We start from the raw sequence: 27,994 nt of genomic DNA, 5'->3' as shown, positions 1-27,994 counted from the left end.
GTGTAGTGAAGCATATAAATAATGGTATCCTCATCTCAAAAAGCTTAAAGGGATGTTAGAAAAGCTTCGGGAAAATGCCTCAGAGATGGTGTGAGAATTGAGATAAACTATACAGAAAGAAAGGAAACATGACCCATCCTTTTTTATGAAAAGGAAGATGGGGTATATGGCAATCATTTTTATTAATTAATTGTTTGAGTAATTTTAACATATGAATGACATTAGTTCAAAGTAATCAGTGGGAACGTTAGGTAGGAGCCTCTGGAAACACTGTGCTAAAGTTGCCCTCTTCCAGTGGCTAAGAAGTGGCACTTGAATTCACCAGTTATAGAGACGCTTTTGCCATGGCAATCCCCTTGAGGGAATTCCCGAAAGAAATGGGCATCAGAGATTATTTATTTTATTCATTTTGCTTTGTCGCTGTCTCCCGCGTTAGCGCAAGGAAACAGACGAAAGAATGGCCCAACCCACCCACATTCACATATATATACCTACACGTCCACACACGCAAATATACATACCTATACATCTCAACGTATACATATATATATACACACACACACAGACATATACATATATACACATACACATGTACATAATTCATACTGTCTGCCTTTATTCATTCCCATCGCCACCTCACCACACATGAAATAACAACTCCCTCCCCCCTCATGTGCGTGAGGTAGTGCTAGGAAAAGACAACAAAGGCCCCATTCGTTCACACTCAGTCTCTAGCTGTCATGTAATAATGCACCGAAACCACAGCTCCCTTTCCACATCCAGGCCCCACAGAACTTTCCATGGTTTACCCCAGACGCTTCACATGCCCTGGTTCAATCCACTGACAGCACGTCGACCCCGGTATACCACATCGTTCCAATTCACTCTATTCCTTGCACGCCTTTCACCCTCCTGCATCAGAGATATAAATATAAAAATAGAAATCTATCTTACAAAACTAAATGAACAAGAAGAAACTGAAAAAAACTGTCAAGCAGAATCTTTGAACAGTATTTTTATAGGCACTTATTAGCAATGAAAGGAATGTAACTACTGTAGAAATTTCATACAATAATACTAATCTAGATAGATGGACAAATTTTTTAAAGGAAACCAAAATATGTAAATAGTCTTGACTTTTAGATATCTGTTAAAGGAAGCATGTATAATTCTGTTTAAATAGTATTAAGTTTTTGAATTCTTTTTCATCCTCTACAGTGCTGAATTAATATTAGGTTCCAGTGCTTTACAAATTCCATGAAATCAAATCAGTCAAATATAGCATTACTACAAGTAGCATGCATCAGACACAAAATGTTGAGAAAGCACAAATGAGCATTAACGAGTTTTTAAAATACAATGTGGTATCAAGAGGCGTGATACTATATTTTAAAACTCCAGCCTGTGTATATAATTAAGTACACTACATAAATACTTTTAGTGTTTATGTTCAGTGGAACAAGTATCATTAATAGGAAAAAAAAAGTGGATCTTGAAAATATATGTTCATAATCAAGACTAACTGTCTTGTTCTGCAGGTAATGCGTGTAGACCGACCCATTGATTCACTCCCCACTGCTCAAACTTGCTTCTTCCAACTGAGACTTCCACCATATTCTAGTCAGGAAGTGATGGCTGAAAGGCTGCGATATGCTATCAACAATTGCCGCTCAATTGACATGGATAACTACATGTTAGCAAGAAATCAGGATGCCAATCATCATTCTGATGATGATGAATTTTGAATTACTATATTTGACACTAGACAATCAAACATGATTTGAGAGTGAAATTTCCGTCAGTCCATAAAGGAAGCATATAGAGACAATGTTGCAACTCTTCCTAAGGATGTTAATGAGGATTTTTCGAGCTTACTTATTAAAACTCTCAAAAATCTAGGAACATAAAGATTGCTATTGTCATGTTCTCCACAGCCTTAAATAGTCTATTCTGGCTAGAGAAAACTCGAGCTTTATTGTGAGATGATAATTTCTTTCCTTGTTGATCTGTTAACTGCTTTAACTGTCAGATTTATTTAGTTTCCTCTTTAATGTTTATCCATGTTGTTTAATATATTGTTTAAAACTTTTGTAATAAGCTGTGTTAATGAAATAAATAATTCTGTTGAATAATTGTGAATGTAATTGTAAATTACTTGCTAGGGAATAACATGCTTCACTATATAATGTTTAAATGAATATTGCCATTGAATGTAGATACTGAAAATGCTTGAAAGGTGCAAAATGGAACAACAGAATACAACAAAGTTGACTAACTTCTAACTGAATATTTTATGGTAAACATCAAATGGGTATATTCAGCACTACAGGAATTCAAGGTAAATTAATGGGACATACCAGAAATGTTATGTTTCAGTATTCATCCATTATTTTCCACTGAAATGTTTGTATTCATGTACTTTTTTCAGGAAACACTGCAGCTTCAGCAAGCTATATGTTGTCAAGTGTTATGCTTCTCATATACTATTCCCAATAATGATATGAATTTATCTAATTTTCACAGGTGTAAACGTAATTAAAATGCGCAGAAAATCACAGTGATTGTGATCAAAATTCTCCCTAGCAGTTCCTTGTAAGGTTTTATTGATGCTAGTTTTGCTTGTTGTATATAATGAGTTTCCTGAATGTAATCCTTTAATTCATATAAGAAAATAAAGTTTACTGAGGGTATCTGACAAGAGACATGACTTGAGAAACTAATAGCACTGTAACTGCTTTTATTTTCTTCAGAATAACTTACAGTATCTCAGTTTTTATTCGCTACCTTGCTCATGCGGGAAATGGCAAAATGTCAAAGAAAAATCCGATGAATGAATTAGGCAACTAAGTAATTGTTCCCTTAACAAACAGAAACCACTGGATGCTACTTTCTGTTGATGTGCTTAAGGCACTTTCATCCATTGGTTGAGCTGTGCATGCTTTCATGATGTAATACCTGTGATGTACAGAGTCATAGTTCCCAACCCTTCCTTTTAACCCATTCACTGTCGTAATAAAAGCTGCATTTCCGATGGGCTTTGTTGAGTTATTTCTCAAATTTTAGGAGAAAATACACTGCATATCAAAAATATCAATATGCTATGAATAAGCAAGAGAAAATATTGCGTCATTTGTGATGCATGATTCAGATGCTGCAGCCCGTGAAATTGTGTGAGGTGCCATGTAGCAACACATTTTCACACTCAGTCCCACAACTAGCACATAAATGTTTACAATAGTCATCAATTTGTGATACTGATTTTGGTCTTAAGTTTTTGTTATTGAATGAGTGTTCTATAACACTAGATACTCCAATAATGAATATCATAACTTCACTATTAAGCAGTGAGTTCGTTGAGATGTGTGCTAACCTCTAGCATGTACATGTTTGCAATAATAATTCATTAATGATGTGTTTTTTGGCCTCGCATTGCTTTTCTACATGCATTTAGTCATAAATTATTGCTTTATAAAAATAATATAAAAATGATATATATTATTCTAATATCACTAATGCGAAGTGATGAAAGTTTTATAAACACTCAAATGAAATACCAATACACCACATTTCTTTTTTTTATGATGGACGCTCCAGTCACGAACTAAAGTCTACATTAAAGCTGGTTCTTCACTGAAGCAGAAAGAGGTTAAGGAAAGAGAAAAAGAAAAAGCAAGGAAGAGTATTAAAAAATTTTGGATTGATTTGTGCCAGGATCCATGGCAAATTTATCCTGCACACCATGCTCATCCTGTGAGTGGTTTTGAGGAAGTGAAAACCAGTCTTTTAAAAAGTGCAGGTAGAGAGTTCCAAAGCTTTGAGGTACAGGGAAAAAAACTGATCAAAATGGCCCATCCTTGAGTTGCCTACAGCCACACAGTAATCATGTGACACTTCAGCTTGCTGGGTATTGTGTGTCCAGACTAATGGTGGGGGCACAAAAGAAGTCAGCTCTTGGGAGTAAACACATGTGTGTGAAGCCAAGTTCAATATTTTACTTGTTTCATGTGTACTTGCTGATAAGCTTGCCATTCATCAAAAATGAGTTTTGCGGAGAAAGAAACTGATGGTCAAGGTTATATAACTGACTACCCTTACTGTGAAGGCTGGTTGTACCCTCATTGGTCACTGAGAGGCCACCAAAAGGTGGAATACTGCAAGATGAGCCTTAGGTAATTCAATCAAGTTGTCAATTTCTGTATATTCTGATGGTCACAACTTTTGTTGTCCTTATTTTCATACATGGCGCTTTTCTGGAAATTATAACAAGATGCTCTTCTGGTATTGGGATGTAGGTCTTGAGTCTAAAATAGTAGATAAAGCCACAGACAGCACAGTAAACCAAACAATTCCTCATCATCATTTACAAAAACTAATAATGACTTGATGAATAGGGCTGTTAGACATCTGAATCATCACCACTATCCTTATCTGTAGTATCAGAGGTGTTTTGTCATCATTAGAGCCATTATCTTTCAATATTTTCTTTTTTTCTCTTTCAAGACATGCATCCTCACACACTGGAGGTTGTGATAAACTGAGGTATTCTGATACCTTACTCCATTCGGGCATACTGTAAATTATTTGCAGCTGATGGCATCATGTCCTGCAAGGACACTAAGTACCAACCTGATGCACTAACATGGGGTAGAAAACTGACTGTCATGTAGAGCCAATGAAAAAGTGAATGGGTTAATCATTACCTCATCACCCAACATCATCCATAATATGTCAGATTCTTGCTTCATACCCCCATCCTCACAGGCTGAGAATATATATTTGTAATGTAGAATGTTTAGTGTACACAGATTTCCTTCCTTGACATTGACCTCTTTACCTATTATTGTATTTGTTTAAAAATGACTCAAAAGTTTTATAGTTTATTTATTTATTTATTTATACATAATTACCCCAGGACTTCTATCTAAGATATAGTGCTGGTGTTACCCAGGGCATCTTTCCAGAAGCTCCTGCAGCCCAAGGCTGCACCTACTTCCAGTAACAGGGAAATGTGGACTCCTCTGGAGTGAGAAATTCTTTAACAAGATTGTATCCCCAACAATACATCCAAGGCAAAATAATTTTCTTCATACTATCATTGTTTAATGATAATAACTTTTCCTTTATAGATTCATGAAATACGATAGAATTGGCTTCCATGCCAGTACAGATACAAATGGGGGGCCAAGAGTGAATGTTTGTGTAGTGTACCATGTAAATTGTATGGGTGAGTGGTGACTGACAGGGTGACGGCATGCACAAAGCATTGGATTAGGGAGGAACAATGTGGTGTCAGAAGTGGTGTAGAATAAGTGAATTAGGTAGTTGCTCTGAAAAATGCTCATGAGAAATACTTTGAGAAGAGAAGAATGTCTGTGACATTTGACATTTGTACAGTCACAAACATACTGTGTGGGAGGAAAGCTATTAGAAGCAGCGAGGAATTTTCATCAAGAAGTAAAGTATGTGTGCAAGCTGGAAGAAGGGAGGGTAAAGGTGGGTCTGTGGCAGGGATGTGTGATGTTATGGCTCTATAACTTGTTTGTGGGTGAGGTGGTAAAGTAGGTAAATGCAAGGGTGTTGGAGACAGGGGCAAGTATGCAGTCTTGAAAAGTTAGTTGTATGCTGACTACATGGTGCAGGTGGCAGATTCAAGCAAGAAACTAGGTGGTGGTGTCTGAGTTTGGGAGAGTGTGTGAAAAGAGGAAGTTGAGAGTATATGTGAAATAAAGCAAGGTTATTAGGTTTAGCAGGGCAAAGGGACAGGTTGGTTGGAGTGTGAGGTTGAATGGAGAAAACTTGGGTGGAAGATAGGAGTCTTTAAGATACCTGGGAATGAACAAGGTAGCATATGAAACCACAAAAGCAGAGGCAAGTCATAGGGGGGGTGAAAGGGTGAAAGTTTTGAGAAAGTCCAGGTATCTGTGGAAAGAGAGGGCACAATCTGGAAGGGCCCAAATAGGTATGCTTGAAGATATAGTAGTCCCAACAACGTTGTATGGATGCAAGACATGAGCTATAGATAAGGATTGTAGAGAAGTAAGGAAGTGTTAGAAATGAAATGTTTGAGGACAATATTTGGTGTAAGTTAATTTGACTGAATAAGTAATGAAAAGAAACAGGTGTGATAATAAGTAGAGTGTTTTTGAGAGCTGAAGAGGTGTGCTGAAATGGTTTGGAGATATGGAGAGAATGAGTGAGGAGAGTGACAAATAGGATATGTGTGTCAGAAGTGGAGGGGACAAGAAGAAGGCAGTGACCAAACTAAAGGTGGGGGGAGTGAAAAAACTTTTGATTGCTTGCAGTCAGAACAAACAGGAGGGTGAAAGGTATGCATGGGACAGAGAGAATTGGAGCAATGTGATGTACAGAGGGAGACGTGCTGTCAGTGGATTGAACCTGGGCATATGAAATATCTGGAGGATATCACTGAAAGGCCTGTGGGGCCTGGTTGTGGATAGGGGGCTGTGGTTTTGGTGCACTACACTTGACGGCTAGAGAACAGATGTGAGTGAATACAATCTTTCTTTGTCTGTTCCTGGTGCTATCTTGCTAACATGGGAAACAGCATTCATTTACGAAAAATATCATTATTATTATTATCAGCGAGGTAGCGACAGGAAAACAGACAAAAGAGGCCACATTCGTTCACAGTCAGTCTCTAGCAGTCATGTGTAATGCACCGAAACCACAGCTCCCTATCCACATCCAGGCCCGACAGACCTTTCCATGGTTTACCCCAGACATTTCACATGCCCTGGTTCAGTCCATTGACAGCAAGTCAATCCCGGTATACCATTTCATTCCAATTCACTCCATTCCTTGCATACCTCTCACCCTTCTGTATGTTCAGGCCCTAATTGCTCAAAATCTTTTTCACTCTGTCCTTCCACCTTCAATTTGGTCTTCTCCTTGTTCCCTCCACCTCTGGCACATATATCCTCTTTGTCAATCTTTCCTCATTCAATCTCTCCATATTCCTAACCATTTCAACTTGTCATATAGAATGGGGCTTTATAATGAAGATAAATGACTGAAATAAATTGAACAGCATCCTTATTAAAAAGTAGGAAAAATGTATACAAGTCAAACAGAAAAATGTTAAAAGTTTATTTCAACATGAATTTACTCAGAGTAACCAAGCATAATACTTCAAATATTTCTGGGATAAAAGAATTTTGGCCACGCTTCATTGGAGAAGTCAAAATCTTAAAACAAAATAACTTTCTAGCATTTTAGAAATGTTTATGTAGGATTTGAGCACCAGGCTGCATAAAACCCAGTCACGGATATGCTACTGAATGCTACAAGAGTGACTGGCTTAAAAGATTTCCCAGTCTAAGGTATTTACTGCTTTTAGGAATGAACACGTTGACTGAAGACATCAAATCAACCCTTAGTGAACAGTGGAAGTGTACATTTCCCCACATAACCTTAAATGAAAGAAACCTAATTTATCTTTGATATGAAGTTATTTAAAGTCATTATCATTAAAGTTAACTTACATAGTTAAAGTTAACTAATATAGCTGGAGCTTATTACATTAGAATTTCTAAATGTCAGCCTTTTCCCTGATCTCCCTCTGCCTTCTTGTTATAGATGTATTTTATTTCCTGTACTACTGAAGTGTATATGATTTATCTTTTTTACCTGGCAATGAATTCTTTATATGCAATTTAGATAAAAATAGATGTGATACACCAAATGACTGTGTTATTTTCCTTGTTACTAAATACACTCTGACATAAGAAAACCTCACAAAATGGATGTGATACACCAGTTGACTATGTTTTCCCCTTATCAGTATGCAATGATATATCTAAATTAAACCTTCACATTTAAGTATACTATTCAATTCATAAAAGATAATGGACATAAATACAAACATTATAGTGTAATTTAGGTCTGTTATAACAGAAGACATATTACTTGAGGTTAATTTCCCCTAACTCGATATTTTAACCTTTTTTAAACGTGTATTACTCAATTTCCTCTAATTCAATTTACACAATTTTTTCATGCCTAATCACTGTTTCCTGGACTCTAAGGTACTGCTAGGAAAAAATAAAGGCCACATTTGCTTACATCCATTCTCTAGCTGTTAAAACATCGAAACCTTAGCTTCCTATCCACGACCAGGACCCACAGACCTTTCCAAGACTTCCCCTGGCTGCTTTACATGCCCTGGTTCAGTCCATGAACAACACATTGACCCCTGTATACCACATCATTCTAATTCACTCTATCCCTTGTATGCCTTTCACCCTCCTGTATGTTAAGGTCCTAATCACTCAAAATTTGTTCAATCCATCCCTTCATCTCCAATTTGGTCTACCCCTTCTTGTTCCCTCCACTTCTGACACATATATCCTCTCTGTTAACCTTTCCTCACTCATTCTCTCCCTAAGTCCAAACCATTTCAGCACATCCTTTTCAGCTCTCTGAACCGCAACCTTTTTATTGCCACAGTCCTTCCTTACCCTTTTATTATTTACTTGATCAAGCCACCTCCCACCACATATTGTTCTCAAATATTTCATTTCCATCTTATCCACCCTTGTCCCCACATCCTCATCTGTAGCTCAAGCCTTGCATCCTTGTGATCTTGTTGGGACTACTATACCTTCCAACATAATAACCATTTTTGCCCTCTCTTTCAAGAACCTTTCCCCCCTCATCCACCCTATGACACTTCCATTTCCATGGTTCCATTTGCCGCCATGTCCACTCCCAGGTATCTGGAACATTTCACTTCCTCCAATTTTTCTCCATTCAAACTCACACCCAACAAACTTAACCCTCAACCCCGCTAAACCTAATAAACTTGCTTTTCTGCACATTTACTCTCCACTTCCTCCTTTCACTCACTCTTTCACCAAGTCACCAATTTCTGCAGTTTCTCGCTCCCTGCCACCAGTGCTGTATCAACAACAAAACACAAGTGACTCACTTCCCAAGGTTCCTCATGCCCTACAGACTGCATACTTGCCACTCTTTCCACAACTCTTGCATTTACCTCCCTCACCACCCATCCATAAACAAATCAAACATCCATGGTGATATCACACACCCCTGCCACAGCATAAAAATATGTCTACTAGTTTGTGGAACCGGTTACTATTTTCTGGGCATTGCCCAAGCATCCTCATGCTGCCACAATTTATTTTTTGCTCGGTGCTGAGAAGCACCAATGTACAGCGTATACCCTATTTCAGCAACTCCTGTCCCTTCAACGAGCAAGCACTGTGCCTGATGCTCTCAAGCCTACACTAAATTTCAAAGACCCTCTACGCATAGTCAGCCCAGCTATGTCAAAGCACGAACTACAAAATCTGCCTACTCTGAAACCTCAACCTAAGATAAAACTTGTGGTTACTCACCTTCAACCTTAACTAGGTTAAAAGTCACTCCCAGCACTTCATCTTCTAAGTAATCATTACTGCCAGCTTACATTTGGGGTTTAGAAACAAGGAAATATTTTCACTAACTACAATAAATACAAAGCTATAATATTTAAAACTTACATCAACTAATATTTTTGGGGGAAAGCTCCACAGGTAAAGTTAAAGTTAAATCAATCTGCTATCACGTCCCCATACCAAAATTAATATCTATAATCTGGCAAATTTTATAATACAGTTTAGAAACTGCTGAGACATTAAGGTGTATCTAAAGTTTCAATAGCCAAAGCATACCAATGTATCATGAAAGATTTTACATTTACATGAATATAAAAAGACTTGCAATATCCATATTAACTTGCCTTTTATTTGGTATAAAATGTTAAGTACTTCAAACCGTAAATTGATAGTGTGATGTAAGTTTCTTGTACTTTATTTTCAATAGATAAACTTACAAAACTACATTCTCAACCTAATGTAATGAGAAACTGATCTACAGTTTTTAACAACTACTAGTGATCTACAGCTAACAGTGAAGGAAACAGCAAAGTATTCAACATTTTTCCTCGGTGGTACTCATACATCTGAAATAACATCTGAGTAACAGTGGAATCATTAGTACCAATGGTAGAAATATTCTTATAAATTTATAGTCTTGGAAGCAAGCATCTAAATACCTTCAAATAGTTCCGACACACAAGAAATGAGCCTCATGAAATTTTTACTTTTTCCTTCACTGAAAATTACAAGTCATAAATTATATCTTACCTTTTAACATTGTAAAAAATAACAATCTTTTAAGGCTACTACAGTACATCAAACATGTACAGGAATTAAACTGATTCAACTGATTATAAACAAGAAAAATGACATCTTTAAAAAACATGATAAAAAAGATTTATATTACTAAGAAAGATTTCACCGAGTCAAGGATATATGATTCAGTGATGGGTTAACTTTAGCTTTTCTTTATATCTTCCATACCATGCACTTTATAATAAAGTGAAGTCATTATAGACTGGACAGCGTACATTAATTCTCTGAATTCCATATAAACGTACATGGTTTTGAAAAACGTTCTAATTTGTTCGAGGTAATATTTCTCAGATAAACTTCATATCCATACAATTTTGGAAAAGCTTAAGAGTAGATAAACCTCATACCCATACAATTCTGGAAAAGCTTAAGAGTATATGCTTTTAACAACACATTACAGCATATATAATTCAAGACTATCTATTCAACTAAACAGACTACGATTTCATGCTAAAAACAATACTGTACTCATCCAAAGTTCCCGATGACACATACTGAAAACTTGAGTTTTCTCTACTTTGGTGGTTCTAGTTCCCTGACCGCTTGCCATATGCAGATAGCAAATATCATTGCAAAACACTGAAAAAGAAAAATACAATGTAAATGCTGCACTAAACTAGTTCTTGGGGAAAATAGTATAAGATGACTGAGGTTGCCAGTTCCTCCTGGAAACATGGATATCACAAATGACAGTGCAATTATGCTTAAGAAATAAAGCAGCCACTAAATTCAGAAATTAAATGGTTAAAGGAAGAAGATTAATCTACATCATTTATAACATTGGTTTATTTTTTTTTTTTTTTTTTTGTGCTTCGTCGCTGTCTCCCGCGTTTGCGAGGTAGCGCAAGGAAACAGACGAAAGAAATGGCCCAACCCACCCCCATACACATGTATATACATACGTCCACACACAGCAAATATACATACCTACACAGCTTTCCATGGTTTACCCCAGACGCTTCACATGCCTTGATTCAATCCACTGACAGCACGTCAACCCCGGTATACCACATCGCTCCAATTCACTCTATTCCTTGCCCTCCTTTCACCCTCCTGCATGTTCAGGCCCCGATCACACAAAATCTTTTTCACTCCATCTTTCCACCTCCAATTTGGTCTCCCTCTTCTCCTCGTTCCCTCCACCTCCGACACATATACCCTCTTGGTCAATCTTTCCTCACTCATTCTCTAAATGTGCCCAAACCATTTCAAAATACCCTCTTCTGCTCTCTCAACCACACTCTTTTTATTTCCACACATCTCTCTTACCCTTACGTTACTTACTCGATCAAACCACCTCACACCACACATTGTCCTCAAACATCTCATTTCCAGCACATCCATCCTCCTGCGCACAACTCTATCCATAGCCCACGCCTCGCAACCATACAACATTGTTGGAACCACTATTCCTTCAAACATACCCATTTTTGCTTTCCGAGATAATGTTCTCGACTTCCACACATTCTTCAAGGCTCCCAGAATTTTCGCCTCCTCCCCCACCCTATGATCCACTTCCGCTTCCATGGTTCCATCTGCTGACAGATCCACTCCCAGATATCTAAAACACTTCACTTTCTCCAGTTTTTCTCCATTTCAAACTCACCTCCCAATTGACTTGACCCTCAACCCTACTGTACCTAATAACCTTGCTCTTATTCACATTTACTCTTAACCTTCTTCTTTCACACACTTTACCAAACTCAGTCACCAGCTTCTGCAGTTTCTCACATGAATCAGCCACCAGCGCTGTATCATCAGCGAACAACAACTGACTCACTTCCCAAGCTCTCTCATCCCCAACAGACTTCATACTTGCCCCTCTTTCCAAAACTCTTGCATTCACCTCCCTAACAACCCCATCCATAAACAAATTAAACAACCATGGAGACATCACACACCCCTGCCACAAACCTACATTCACTGAGAACCAATCACTTTCCTCTCTTCCTACACGTACAAATGCCTTACATCCTCGATAAAAACTTTTCACTGCTTCTAACAACTTGCCTCCTACACCATATATTTTATTTCTTTTTTTTTGCTTTGTCGCTGTCTCCCGCGTTTGCGAGGTAGCGCAAGGAAACAGACGAAAGAAATGGCCCAACCCACCCCCATACACATGTATATACATACGTCCACACACGCAAATATACATACCTACACAGCTTTCCATGGTTTACCCCAGACGCTTCACATGCCCTGATTCAATCCACTGACAGCACATCAACCCCGGTATACCACATCGCTCCAATTCACTCTATTCCTTGCCCTCCTTTCACCCTCCTGCATGTTCAGGCCCCGATCACACAAAATCTTTTTCACTCCATCTTTCCACCTCCAATTTGGTCTCCCTCTTCTCCTCGTTCCCTCCACCTCCGACACATATATCCTCTTGGTCAATCTTTCCTCACTCATTCTCTCCATGTGCCCAAACCATTTCAAAACACCCTCTTCTGCTCTCTCAACCACGCTCTTTTTATTTCCACACATCTCTCTTACCCTTACGTTACTTACTCGATCAAACCACCTCACACCACACATTGGTTATATATGCCCCTTTAATCATGGAGCTTCTAATAAAAAAAATCATATTATAGCAATTAGTATTAATGATCAGTGATAAGTAAAAAAAATCATATACAATTACAGTTTTCTAAGAAATACACTGCTCAGCCTCCCTTTTTTTTTCTGTTTATCTCCTTAAAACCTTGGGTCACATGATCAACTGAAGTATGGTACTGTCCTAAAGTTAACTTCATCCTATTTCAAAAGTTGGCTTAAAACACAGCTTTGAAAACCTTGAAACTAAGGTGTGCAATATAAATTCCTACTCTACACCTGCTGAGGGACCATACACAAAGTGAAAGCATGTATGGTTTTAGAAGTATCTTGAGCTCAGGTACCTGAAAAAGGTGTTCAAATTTTTCAGTAGGTTTCATAACATGACACTGATGACCTTAATAACCCTGTTTAGGCCTAAACCTAAATTACCAACTCTCTTACGTCTTTTGAAGGGGGGTAGGGCCACCTGATGAATAATTAGTCTTACCACCCATCCATGCAACTAGTCCACTACAATGGTATGCGTAGACCTCAACATATTCTAAACAGTTTCAACTAAACACAGCCTCCCCTCATGCACAGTACTTCTGGAAGCAGACATCAGCAAAGCATTTAACACTGTCGCTCAACTCATCCTTACACAAAAGATAGTCGACACCAACCTCCACAATGACGAAAAGTGGTTGGCCAATTTTAGAGGGATGCCGTCACTTCTAAAACACTTAACTTCTACAATGAAGGTCCCTAAGGTATAGTTCAGCTTCTAACCCTCTTCAGTTTCTTCCTACATAACCTCCCATTATCTCCAGCAAACCTAAAGTCCCTCTCATAAGTAAACCCACAGTCATATCTAAACAACGACTCTATTCAGCCCTAGTGGGTGAGACACTGGGAAGAAATTTCACTCCAAAGAATTCCATGAAAAGATTACTCAACACAACAGAAAGGGGATTTCCCATCGCCATGCTGAATTGCTGAAGGTGGCACTCTACTGAAAACAACTTTGCAGTCCTTGATGCAAAGCTTAATTACTTCAGTGGCTGTCATCAAACACAAGGGTAGAAAGTGCTTACCAAGTTCTTTTGACAAAAACTCCATCATGTCACATCATCCACTGTAACATTATTTAAGGGTGAATTCATGTCAAAACTCACTTGAAGTATACACGTATGTTGTTCAATTTACTTTCGAGATCATCAGGATCCAATAAAGTAAAAAGCCATGTTGAGTTTATATTTAACAGACCCAACTGATTTAATTATTGGCCTTGCTAGATTATTGTATCAGTGGCCCTAAATTAGGCTGTAAATATGTGGCTTTGTTGAAACCTTCAGATGGTACAATTTCCAATCAAACACAATAGTGAGGATCTAATTAATAAATTAACAACATACATACCAATTCTAACAATAAGCAAATATGTTTTGATGTAAAGTCACTCTTTGCCAACATCCCGATGGATGACTTGCCACTGTTTTCATATGCAGAACTTAGTAACCCTCTTACTGCATATCTAAATTTCTGGCTGGTTGCCAAAATTTATGAAAAATCCACAAAAAAATTATATTATCCATTTCATATTTCATATAATTTTTTCATTGTTCCAAGGAGATATATTTACTACACCTGGCACTGAGAAATCTTGAAATACATTCAGGGTTAAGAAAAATTGTTTTACATCTAATAATGTACAAAATATATGAAAACTGTTCACCCAATCAAGTTATGAAACAAAAAAATCATTATGGTCAAAAGATATATGCATGACGTGAACGATATTCTTACAAAGTGACAAAATTTGAAAGGAAAATAAAAGCTATTTTGCCATGATCTTATTCTTAAAGCTACTACATCAGAGTAAATCATGATGATGAAAATATAAAACCTAATATCATATACATTCTGAACAATATACATCTATATCTAATACAGAAATAGTGGCTTCTGTATATAAAATCTGGTACCCACTGGTCCATGTTAAATTATTCCCATCAGTCACAGCCTTTATTACATTACACTTAGGCACTGCATATGCTTTCAGTAATCATCATTCAATGCAGTGACATACTTTATTACCTTTAGTTCCAGTTAAGCCAATAGGAATCCTTGAAATATGAAAAGTATTGGCTTGTGCACCATTCTCCATGCCGAGAAAAGCTTGAATAGCTTTGCATTCATCATCTAGCCACTTAGAATATCTAAATCTAGGCAGAACTGTCTCGGTTTTTCTGACCATTTGTCTAATATATTTGCTAGTTTAGAAACATGACCATAAACTAAAAAAAACAGTGAAACAATGACGAATCTAAGTTCTCATATCCATGTTCAACTATGGTGTCTAATGAAACTTAGAATGAAGTCTTTTATGCTTGGTGGTTCTGGCCAGAAACATAAGCAATCTTATACCATTTGCCTGACTGAGGTGGGTGATGGGAATGGGTCACGATGAAGGAAATGAGTCAGGAAGAAGGAAGTGGGTCAGGATGAAGGAAATGGGTTAGGATGAAGGAAATGGGTCAGGAAGAAGGAAGTGGGTCAAGGTGAAGGAAATGGGTCAGGAAGCAGGAAGTGGGTCAGGATGAAGGAAATGGGTCAGGAAGAAGGAAGTGGGTTAGGATGAAGGAAATGGGTCAGGAAGAAGGAAGTGGGTCAGGATGGAAGTGGGTCAGGAAGAAGGAAGTGGGTCAGGATGAAGGAAATGGGTCAGGAAGAAAGAAGTGGGTCAGGGTGACGGGAATAGGTCATGATGAAGGAAATGGGCCAAGATGAAGGAAATGGGTCAGGAGGAAGGAAGTGGGTCAGGAGGAAGGAAGTAGGAATTCAAGCTTTTACGTGTCACGGCCAAATTGTCCTTGTAGTGGTGGCTTGAAACTCAGGGTCATCGAAGTCCTTACACTCACTCCCAGTCTCAGATGCTGCTGAAATTGACTTGATTTCTGCATCAGTTTTATTCTTTTCTTTCAACACGCCATTGGTGCTATAAGAAAACAAAACATTCTGGGAATCATACACAACAACAACAAAAAAAAAATAGTATAACAGCTCATTGTATAGCCTATATCAGCATAAATGGGAAATATACAGCACAATAGTCAAATATCACAATGAAATCACAATATAAACAAGTCAAATGGGTTACTCACATATCAGTCTGGCGATCAAGGCGACAGGTCTCAGTACGTCTAAAAAGTAGGCAACCTTTTCAAGTTTCAGGCGTCAATATGCATATAAAGGAATACATAACATGCTTATGAATATCACAGGATAATATGCCATGTATAACTTACCTAAGAATGATAATAGAAGCTCAAACGTAACACAGACGAACTTCACACTTTACAAAATTCAAAACTATAAACATCAATGGGTATAAGCGCTTTAGCAAATCATATCAAACTACCTCATTTAATCATATCTCACGATAGATAATAATGATAATAAATACTTACATAAAATGTAACATGTGGAATTACTTTATGAATCAGTAAAGCCTAAAAACTCAGAAAAAAGTTCACCTTACAAAAAGATTATTCACAGGTGTGAGGCGGGCTTTTCAAAAATGGCGGGATTTTCTGGCGCCATGGGCTGTCCATCTATCGTAATCGTTGGTAATAAATGTTTGGGTAGATATGTCCACTCTTCAACTATCACAGCTTCGTAGAGATACAGGGATGTGTTGCAGTTTGGATTCCTTTGAAAGGGCATTCTACCCTTGTCTCCGACTAAAGTCTTCGTTCTAAATAAATCTATGCGTCAAATCCTGCAATATTTTTCTCCAGTAAGCCATACAAATTCGGCTTGGCGATGAAAAATATCCCATTTCTGTTGTGGTGGGTGATCTCAACTAGGGGGGGTTGGCGGGAGGGGATTCCATTTAAATACTATTCCAACCACAGACGTTATGAGGTTTCGTTATGGCTGTAGGAAGACAACGATTTACCTGCCAAACTCACCAACCTCGCTCCTTCTATACTGATACACCTTTGAAGAGGATAATAACGGAACCACAAACCTTTCCGTGGTCTCTTTTAACCTCTTCATATACACTGGAACAGCCCAGTGACATCACATCGTTTTCTATGTAATACTGCCCCAATTCGCTCCATCCCACGCACGCCTCACACCCTCCTGCATGTGCAGGCGTGCGTGAGGATTATAGGAATGCCTGAAGATTGGATGATTGCTCAGGGATTGAAGGATTACATGAAGATTGGACGAGTGGATGAGACTCGATGTGAGCGTGTGCAAAGACTGAAGGAGAATGGAGGGATTGGATTAGTGCCTAGAGATTGGAGGGGGATTTGAGGACTGGGACCGGGAAGGAGGATTTGAGGAATGCCTGAAGATTGGATGATTGCTCAGGGATTGAAGGATTACATGAAGATTAGACGAGTGGATGAGACTCGATGTGAGCGTGCAAAGACTGAAGGAGAATGGAGGGATTGGATTAGTGCCTAGAGATTGGAGGGGAGCTTGAGGATTGGGACTGGGTAGGAGTCTGCCGGGTGTGTGGACTGACCTGGAAAAAGCAGAGGCTGAGAGCGAGGCCACTGATCCAGCCAGTCCGGACCTCCAGGTATTGCGAGAAGATCTCGGCGCACGAGTCCCCATACTGGTTACCTGTCACCTGTGGACGAGAGAACACCCAGGTCACAGCACGTGGTACCAGGAGGATATACCATAGTGACCAGGGAAGACAAACTACAAGGAGGGAGGGCAAGAGAACTAGGTGCCTCAGGGACAGGTGTGAACCCCCCCCCACCCTCAACCCACATGTAACCAGGGCACCCCAATTGATAGCAAATGTGTGTGTGTGTGTGTGTGTGTGTGTGTGTGTGTGTGTGTGTGTGTGTGTGTGTGTGTGTGTGTGTGTGTGTGTGTGTGTGTGTGTGTGTGTGTGTGTGTGTGTGTGTGTGTGTGTGTGTCTGTGGGTGGGGCTCACCTGGTGATGATGACAGATGTGAAACTCACCTGCTAGTGTCAGGTGTGGGACTCACCTGGTCGCGGCAGGTGTCGGGAATGGGCAGGTGTATGTTGGTGAAGTCATCAGCGCTGTACCCACCACAGCAGCCAACCTAGAGCACACAACACTCAACATTAGGGACACCAGCAATAGCCCACATATCTCTATTTCAAAGTAATGAAAATAAGGAACTGAAACAGATCAGTCATCTCAAAAATCAACAAGTAATAACTGTGAACCACGATGTAGAATAGTTTAAAAAGAAACTGAACATTAAGTTTAATAACAATGAATTGGTTTCAATATTTTTTTTTCAAATTACATCTTCGACACTTGATCTATGATTCATCTGTATTTGCACTTCCGAAACCATAGAACTCTGGGTCAAATCATGAAAAATAGGTACACATTACTGACTACATATCACTATGTGAATCTCTCACATACAAATATATACTGAAAGGCTAGAAACGCTAATATTCGGTAGAGAATGTCATAATGTCTTCATTCAACAAACGCATCTTCATCACACCCAGGATAAACACAATTTCATAATTTCATTCATCCCTCTCATCTGACCGACACATCTGGACTACACCTTAAGCACCAATGACCTTTGACCTAACCCTTCCAGGCTAGAGTTTAGGATGGTCGCTGTTGGAAAGACAATTAAGGACAATAATGAGCAACTGAGGAAAACCGAGCTTTCCTTCCAACTGACTGTGACACACTAAGAAAACTGAAGATAAAATGGAAGGAATGTGGTCCACGAAGAAGAAAAGAAATGTCTCTTTTGGGAAGGGACATGGAAGAATCGTGGTCCACGAAGAAGAAAAGAAATGTCTCTTTTGTGGGAAGAGACATGGAAGGAATGTGGTCCACGAAGAAAAAAAAAAGAAATGTCTTGTGGGGAGAGACATGGAAGAATCGTGGTCCTCGAAGAAGAATAGAAATGTCTCTCGTGGAAAGACATGGAAGAATCGTGGTCCACGAAGAAGAAAAAAATAATGTCTCTTGTAGGAAGAGACATGGAAGAATCGTGGTCCACGAAGAAAAAAAAATAATGTCTCTTGTGGGAAGAGACATGGAAGAATCGTGGTCCACGAAGAAAAAAAGAAATGTCTCTTGTAGGAAGAGACATGGAAGAATCGTGGTCCACGATGAAAAAAATAATGTCTCTTGTAGGAAGAGACATGGAAGAATCGTAGTCCACGAAGAAAAAAAGAAATGTCTCTTGTAGGAAGAGACATGGAAGAATCGTGGTCCACGAAGAAAAAAATAATGTCTCTTGTAGGAAGAGACATGGAAGAATCGTAGTCCACGAAGAAAAAAAGAAATGTCTCTTGTGGGAAGAGACATGGAAGAATCGTGGTCCACGAAGAGGAAATGTCTCTTGTGGGAAGAGACATGGAAGAATCGTGGTCCACGAAGAAGAAGAAAAGAAATGTCTCTTGTGGGAAGAGACATTTAACACTTACATATTCTTGGATGATGTCGACACTCCTCCTGGCTGACGTGTCCCACTGGTACCTGTAGATGAGCTGCCTCATTTTCTCCTGGATCCAGGGGTAGATCCGAGTGTCTTCCAGCCCGTTGTCCAGCACGTAAGCCGAGCCACCCAGCAGGAGCAGGAAGGTGACGACTGTCATGGCCATATACTGGAGTGGGGACCCAGGACCAAAGAGGGGACAGAAAGGACGCCATTAAAATATCTTATTTTGAAAGCAACGTCCATGGGTAATAAAGCTAGACTTTATCTTTTTTTTTACTATATGCTTATCTTTCATTACAAGCTATTTTTCTTCTTAATCAGAACGCAAACATTCACGTGATAAATCTTATATTTTTACTATTACAGGATAAGCATTCAAATCTACTCTGAGAATAAGCACTGAAATGTATCTAATTCATACATGTCTTTTCTACCATTGGTGAATAAGCAATCAAATCTACTTTTCAAGAAAAAGATTCAATTAAATGTAATAAACTATCTTTTAGAATGATAATCAAAGACTATGGCCAATACTTCTTTAAAATCACTTTAGTTGAGAAAAGAAATCCTACATCTTAATAATTAATCATCAAATGACTAAAATCATAATGACTAAGCTAGGTTACAGCTAGGCTTACAGATCACACATCACATCAAATAATAACTATGCTAGGTTACAGCTAGGCTTACAGATCACACATCACATCAGATAATATGACAAAAAAAAAGTCAATACCAAAAAAATTATGTCATAATAATCACAGAAACATACACAACTTGGTAAATCTAGTTTATCCACCACAAAACTAATATTATAATCACATACAAAGGAATATATGCTGTAGACCTACATGCCTTCAGCCTTACGGTCATACAATGAAATCATTTCACATAACACAGATGCTATTAATATACAGGTCAAGGAAGAATGTATATATATATATATATATATATAAACTATAAGCACAACGTCTACCAACATGGAAGTCATATATATAATTCACGTTAACACTTTAACACCTAAAGTTATATATAATACATATATCTTTAGTGAGTTAACACTTTAACACCTTAAGTTATATATAATACATATATCTTTAATGGACAATTTCCTTCTTCAAACTTCATCTGTACTAAAGGACATAATTTATAAACTTTTAAGAGTTCACGAAAGTACTGATCAGTGGAATCATTTGATTTAGTAGGATCTAAAGGGGACTGAAGTCAGTAAACTAAACTCGAATGGATATAAGTACGATGGTCAGTGACCTTAAAAAACTAAATGGGATTAACCAAAATACTAAAGTCGACGAATTCCATGAGTTTACATGAATACTATGACTGAACAACAGCTCACCACTCGAACTTGATCTATGTGTAAACGTTTAACAAAATACTATATAATCGATAAACTTAGGGTACTAAAGGTTAACAAAATACTCCAGTCGATGTCCCTAAGCTACTTGGAGTTAACAAAATACTAAATTCGATAAACTTAATCTGCTTGGGTTTAACAAAATACTTTAATCGATAAACTTAAGTTACTTAGGGTTAACAAAATACTCCAGTCGATGTGGGGTTAACAAAATACTACAACTGATGAACTTTAAAGTAGGTTTGACAAAATACTTCAATGGATTAACTTAATCTACTTATCATTAACAACGGGATCACAGGGGATGAACTTAAGTTACTTAAGGTTAACAAAATACTACAGACGATGAACTTAAGACAATTTGGAGTTAACAAAATACTCGTTAGTGAACCTAATCTACCTAGGAACTAATATACTACAGTTGTTGAACTTAACTATATGGGGTTTACAAAATACCACAATCTGTGAACCGATTGTATTTAGGGTTAACAAAAGACTCAAGCCGATGAACTTAAGGTACTTGGGATTAACAAAATACTACAATCGGTAAACTTAGACTGCTCGGGAGTTAACAAAATACTCAAGTCCATGAACTTAATCTTCCTGGGGTTAGAATACTACAGTTGTTGAACTTAGACTACTCGGGGGTTAACAGAACACCTTAATCTATGGACTTAAGGTACTTAGGGTTAACAAAATACTCAAGCCGATGAACCAAAGGTGTTTGGGGTTAACACAGTACCACAATCAGTGAACTTAAGTTAGAGTTAACAAAAACCCAAGTCCATGAACTTAATCTACTTAGGGTTAAAATACTACAGTCGTTGAACTTAGACTACTTGGGGTTAACACAATGCCACAATCTTATGGTAGGTACTTAGGGTTAACAAAATAACTCAAATACTCAAGTCGATGAACTACAGCTGCTTGGGGTGAACAAAGTGCCACAATCAGTGAACTTAAGCTAGTTAATGTCGGGTTAATACTAACTACAATCAGTCAACTTAAACTACAAAGAGTTAACAAAATACTCAAGTCGCTCAACTTGAGGTATTTGTGATCAACAGAGTGCTACACTTACTGAACTTGGACTACATGGGATGAACAAAATAACACAGACGATGAACTTAGACTACTGGGTTAACAGTACCACGGACAGCGAACTTGCTGGGGTTAACAACAATGGTACAGGCGATGAATCAAAACTACATGAAGTTAACAAAACTGCTACATTTCAACTACATGGCATTACCAAAACTGCTACATTTCAACTACATGAACTAATTAACACTTCTACGGTCGATCATTAACTACAGGAAAACTGGAAAAATAACTATATTAACTTGCATTTAACAAGTGTATTATAGGCGACCAACTTCCTATGTACATTTGGCGTCAAGAAACTTTACTAAAATCGGTGCAAAACTACAGCAGAGGTAATCAAGATAACGAAATAAGGATCTTACGATGACTTTAACATCCTGAGCATAACTTTACCACCCCTTATGCAAGACGAGGCGACCTTTGAGCATGAAAATATGACCTTTGAAGACATCGGTACGAGCTTGGAGATGACAGCCTAGCTTTGACGTAAACCATGAGGGTCAGGTCAATCAGGCCACAATGTATTGTGTTCAAGGGTCATACCTTCATGCTCAAAGGTCGTACTATCTTGCTTAAGGCGAAAGAAGGGTAGGGGGGTTAAAAAGTGTTATGTGCGCAAGAAAACGCGTTAATGAAGCGATTTGTGAGAGTATAACTGAGAAAGACTGCTACAGGTATGTGCTGGTGTGGTCCATCTTGGGCCACACGGGGGGTTGATGTGGTTAGATGGGGGTGCTAGTGTGGTCAGGGAAGGACCATGGTTACAAGGAGGGGCTGGTGAAGTCAATAGCTAAGACTGGTGCAGAGGTGCTGATGTGGGTGGTTGTATCAATTATGGATTATTAATCATTATTATTATTATTATCATTATTATTATTATTATTATCATTATTATGATTATTATTATTATTATTATTATTATTATTATTATTACTATTATCATTGTCATTATCATTATTACTATTATCATCATTATCATTATATCATTATTATTAGCATTTATTTCTACATATATATGACCACTTCACTTCGTTCCATCTTCCACATTCGATCGCGTACGCCATTGTGGGTTTTCTGACCTCGGGGTATATCTCTCCTCCCTCAACTTTCCACCCATATAGGTCTTCCTCTTTCTCAAGACACATAACCACAAAACCTTCACCAAAGTTCAATGTCGCTTTTGGAGATAATTCGGCTACGAATGGTTCGTCTGGTGTAAGATTTCCAGCCTCCATACGAATGGTTCGTCTGGTGTAAGATTTCCAGATTTCCAGCCTCCATACGAATGGTTCGTCTGGTGTAAGATTTGCAGCCTCCATATGTTTTTTACTTTCCCAGCGTCATCTGCCGCCGTGAAGCCTAATTAGTTATTTTTTTTTTTCTATGATAAAGCCATGAATCCAGGCCAACCTGGAGCCTAGCTGGCCTGGAAGAGCATCTGATGTGAAGCCACTCGCTCTGGGTCTATGGTTCTGACTTATCTTTTTAGCGTCTTTATATTTCAATCGTACTTGAAGTACTTAGACCCATTCACTACCTCCTTCCTCTCATCCATTATCTCTACCTCTTGACTTCCATAATAGAGTACAATAATCTTGATCAACCACCCTGTGTTTGTGAGGCTTGCGCATCTGTGCCCAAAAAATATCTGTGTTTTCTGCAATGAAAATTTATGAGTAGAAAGTAAAGGATTTGTAGAGGCGTAAATATAGTAAGAGTGTTTATGCCTAAGGATTGTCACTAGGTTACAAAGACCTGAATCTACTTACAGTACGGATTTGATGTTATTGAAAAGTGTTCGACAGTGAATATGAGACACGTTGCAAACTAAAATACTTCTCTTGAAGGATCAACAGTGTTTATCAAAGTAACAACATACCTAGCTAAAACCAGAGGTTTTCAAACATTATGAAGCCACGGAACACACACACACACCCTTGTCTTTCACAAAATCCTTATGGATTCCCCATCACTTTTTTCCCTCAGACACCTTATAGGTTTCCGTGGAACCCCATTTGAAAACCCCTGCTCTCAACATCTATAGTTCTCAGACCCCAGAATATATACCATAGGACAAGTTATTGTTGTCAAGTCACTTGACAACCGCCTTTACACCCGCCACCCTTTGGCCACAGCCCAGATGGATGTCTACGAGAATCGTTGGCCCGAATATCCTTACTCACGGATACGATCAAGCATGGGTTCTTGCAGAATGCCCCACAGCAGCCGAGGAAGGACGTGATCATGACCAGCGTAGCTCCCGTCATTATGATGGTGGTGCTCGTCCAATAATGGTACATCCCCAGGCTGTTCACATACTCGTCCATGTCTTTGTCGAAGCGAATCCAAAGGCCGAGGGCGAAGACAGCTGCACCTACGCACTAAAATTAAAAAAAGCGGGAGGGGAAAAAAATGTTAAGTGAGGGGGAATTTTAACGTGAAGTCTACAAGGTAAACGTACAATCAGTAACATAAGTTTATTCCTGAAGTAGGCACCACAGCAGGCAAGGAAGGCGGACAGCATGACAGCAGCTGCCCCAGTCATGATGACAATGGGTCCGTTCCAGTAATGGTACATGCCCAGTCCCGCCACGTAATCGTTCATATCTTCAGAAAACCGGATCCACATGGCAACGGCAAAAATAGCCGCTCCGGCACACTGGAAAAGTTAACAAGAAATGATTTTGTAACTCCCATGGGCCATATTACCATCATGGGCCTTCCTGATAATACCTTCCTGATGAACCACACTTGATGTATTAAGAGCAAAACAATGGAGGAAAAAGACATAGAGCATTACCAAAAACACGGTCCTGCCTAGGCAAGAACACTTTGTATACTGTGGATCCTTCAGCAACCTGTAGGAGAAGAGGAGAGTTGAATCAAGGTGATATGAACGTGTCATGTCAACGGTAGGACCCCAAGCCTGTGTAGTAAGTGTGTATACCAGCCTAGGCTACACAGGTACCAGCCTAGGCTACACAGGTACCCACAAACCTGTTTGGCCTAGACCTGTGGGAAGTCGGATGACGGGCAAATAAGGTCGCTTTCCTTTACATGAGGTAATGTATGTGTCAAGGTTTGGTACACACAGGGACTTGGAGCTCCTGGAAAGGTTTTCGGCTGAGCCAGTAGCCCTACTGTTCCTTCATGCCAAGTGATCCGTGCCAAGATACGACCCCCCATGGCTGGAAACTAAAGTCTCGCTCAGCTCTTACACTATGTCGTTCGTTTTAAGAAAGAATTTTCATGTGTTTTCATAAGTATCAGATGACAATACAAATCTTCAGAAATATAGTTCAGGTCATCTAACCAAAACTGAAGGCTAAACCTGCGGGTTATACTCCCGTTGGCAATTGGATTCATGATACTATTACAGATCTGTGATGACGAATTGATAAATAGCCCATCTCTTACGTCCCATATTCCCTTAAAGTCATCATAACCTAAACCCACCCACCAATCGCGTCTTCCAAACCTAATCTATCCTTTCTGTCGCCTTAATACGTGAGGCATGTCGACGACTTTACGTCGACAAATGAAAATGTTTTGATATGTTTCTTATCACAGATCTAACAAGGAAACCATGATGCAATGGGCAGTACCCAATCCTGGATTCGTCAGCTGGTTGTATCATTTAGGAGAAATGACCTCACAACATTGGCTGATGATAAGTGAGGACCATGTGTGTGGATACGCTATGTGCAGCTCGTCCAAGACCGTTAACAGTGATAAGATATGTTATCATAGTCATGGTAGATTGGTTTCAACATCCTGGTCCACTAAATTCTGTCACACACACAAAAAAAACAGATACCATTCTTTGGGTGAGCGTGCATGCCTACATAGACAGGAGTAAAGTCATGGTACATACATATATAGCGTTTTATACAAGGTTAAGAGACGGGGTAACACGAGTGTTAAGCTCTCATCTTGTCACACACAAACAGTAATCACACACACACTTTCATTACTCTCTCTCTCTCTCTCTCTCTCTCTCTCTCTCTCTCTCTCTCTCTCTCTCTCTCTCTCTCTTCAGGGCATGCTTGTTTCTCTAGCAGCCAGGGTCCCAGACATACTCGTCTCTTCCCCTAATGGCTAGGGTTAGATCAACCTCTTGGACATATATCGTCCTGTTTCCAGACAGCAAATGGCCGGTCATCTATCGAACGTTACACGCTATCTTCAGACAGTGAATGCACTTATCCTCACAAGCAAGTATGGCCTCTCAAGCAAGAGGCAAAGACCTGAAGTAATAGATGATAAAGATTGGACGAACGAGAAAGGAAAGCCTTGGAAGCGGTGCACAAGTGCATAAGCGGAGTGACCAACCACCACTGGAAGGGCAACTGCAAATGAGGTGGCGAAGAAAATGTCAGGAAATTGAAAGAACCACCCAATCCTGTGAGGCGACATGTACATATGTCTGTTGGTGTATTGCCCAGTGTCTTTTGATGGAGGCTTGGACAGATTGGAGTCATCCTCGCCTGGCTTCGAACCCACAGCGCCCCTGGCCATCGGAAGGGATTAATTCTAATGCCCGTCGATGGCAACGGAGTATATAGCCTTGACGAGAACAGCTCAGCACTGAAGTGGTCAAGGTTGTTTTGGTTCAGCAGGGTCATTCCTCCCACGAGGCCACGGGTCATTTCAAACCAGTTACAAACAGATGATATAAGGACCCCAAAAAAGACTTGCCTACAAAGATCATTTCCAGCCTTCAAGTCTTTCTTACAGTCGCCTGTGTTCGCCATCAGGTCTCGTCGCTCATATTTCACGACACTCAAATGTTCTACGTCACTACGTCTGTCTTACTACATCCAACGTCTCGACACAAGACTTTCCCACTGTGGCTCCCTACTTCCATCCGTTTACGGTCCGGTCATTTTGTTCCTCACACAAATCCCTCAACTTTTTTTTTTTTCTGGGGGTCGGTTACTGGAGGAACACGCCCAATCACGTTCGAGGCTAACTGCTCGTTTTCTGGGGCTTTGTGAGCTGAGCTGGGGGGAGGAGGGCTCGCCCAGTTTGCTCCATCTTGCAAGCAGAAGTCCCCCTTTCCTGCAGGCTGGGTCCCGCAGTCCCCACCCAGTAGAGTTTCTTGGTTTCCCTTCTCCTGCAGGTGAGGTCCTGTGCTCCTCAGGTCCCCCTATTTGCAAACAAGGTCCCAAGGATCCTCTCGTTGGAGGCAGGTTCCTCCGGTACCCAGGTCCTCCCACCCTGAATAGACACGGTCCCAAGGGCCTCTCCCTACTGGTACAGTCTCCAGGTCCCTTTCCCAGTGTTGGCAGGTCCCCAAGTCCTCCTCCTCCTCCTCCTGCAGGAGGGAGAGGGAAGGGGGCTTCCTGACGAAGACTACGTACGGTCGTCGGGGGTGCGTGGCGACCCACCACGTACAGCCGAGGATCGTGGATAAGACTCAATAACAGCCCACCACCAGACTGCCCACCATCGCCCACCAGACGCCCCTGCCACCGCCCACCGGTTGCTACTTACGAAGAAGACGGTGTTGAAGATGTAGATGAGGTACTGGAGGAGTTCCAGATGTTCCTCCATCCTCCCGTGTCCCTTCCCATACGCCATGACGAACTTGGCTGTGCACGACCAACCTCTTCCCAGGGGAACGACTGGCCCTCAACACCACACCTCCGCTCGGCCTCCCAACCCCGTGCAGAAGCGAAGTGTTCCTCGCTAGGACGAAAGAGAGCCAACACTCCGATGCGCTCCGCTCGTAAATCCACTCTTCTCGAACACAAAAGGGCCAGACGAAACTGTGCGCGCCAAGTCGCGTATTTTCGGCGGTAATACGCCTCTAAAATCCCGTACTTTCGGCGGTAATACGCAGCAGCAGCCGGTGCGCACTAGGGTGGAGAGGTGACTGAAGCACACATTTCCCCGATGACGAATCGTTACGATAGGACCCACAAGTGCTCTTATCAGCACTGGATCCTCGAGTCAGAGATAAGATTTGCTGTGTTCCCACTAACTGGGTGTCCGGGCGTTTCAATACGGACGGAAGCGGACGGTGTGTACACAGCCTTCCTCCCAGCCACAGCCAAAGCGTCGTCGCTCCGATGTGCAGAATTTCCCCTTTCTTTTATAGCGTCTCTTTCATGGCGCGACGGAGCGACCTGGGTCGTTATCTCGGGTCCCACGGCCTGATATCTCGCGACCTTATCTCGAAACTATGGAAGAGACAACGACTCTGTGTGTGGGCGTGCGTGCGCTCGTGCGTGTGTGTGTGTGTGTGGGCGTGTGTGTGTGTTGTGTGTGTTGTGTGT

The 27,994-nt window shown here is 40.0% G+C and overlaps 2 protein-coding genes and 1 long non-coding RNA gene across 4 annotated transcripts in view; 2 read left to right on the top strand and 1 right to left on the bottom strand.

Moving 5' to 3' along the window:
* Positions 1 to 8,512, top strand: part of LOC139761122 (probable E3 ubiquitin-protein ligase HERC1) — a 121,771-nt gene extending 113,259 nt beyond the window's left edge. Inside the window, 1 exon segment of the mRNA XM_071685048.1 lies at positions 1,539 to 8,512. Within this exon segment, the coding sequence (XP_071541149.1) occupies positions 1,539 to 1,745 (207 nt within the window). The 3' untranslated portion in view covers positions 1,746 to 8,512.
* On the bottom strand, positions 7,089 to 27,610 carry LOC139761123 (tetraspanin-2A-like). 2 transcript variants are annotated; one of them, XM_071685051.1, is made up of 6 exons: positions 27,210 to 27,610; positions 24,175 to 24,372; positions 19,221 to 19,400; positions 17,777 to 17,854; positions 17,299 to 17,406; positions 7,089 to 10,793 (listed from the first exon to the last, which is right to left on the bottom strand). In XM_071685051.1, the coding sequence occupies exons 1-6, from the start codon at positions 27,294 to 27,296 to the stop codon at positions 10,728 to 10,730; spliced, it is 717 nt and encodes a 238-aa protein (XP_071541152.1). In that variant the 5' UTR covers positions 27,297 to 27,610; the 3' UTR covers positions 7,089 to 10,727. The 2 variants fall into 2 exon arrangements, with proteins under 2 accessions (XP_071541152.1, XP_071541150.1); XM_071685049.1 differs by lacking the exon at positions 24,175 to 24,372 and adding an exon at positions 23,897 to 24,094 and having other exon boundaries at positions 27,210 to 27,608.
* Positions 19,407 to 22,005, top strand: LOC139761124 (uncharacterized). Its single transcript, XR_011715461.1, has 2 exons — positions 19,407 to 19,855; positions 19,908 to 22,005. It is a non-coding gene; the product is annotated as an uncharacterized lncRNA (long non-coding RNA).
* Positions 27,611 to 27,994: the final 384 nt, after the last annotated feature.

Source organism: Panulirus ornatus, chromosome 39 (assembly GCF_036320965.1).
Source record: "Panulirus ornatus isolate Po-2019 chromosome 39, ASM3632096v1, whole genome shotgun sequence".
In the NCBI taxonomy this organism is placed as follows: domain Eukaryota; kingdom Metazoa; phylum Arthropoda; class Malacostraca; order Decapoda; family Palinuridae; genus Panulirus; species Panulirus ornatus.
This window is presented reverse-complemented; position numbering and strand designations above follow the sequence as displayed.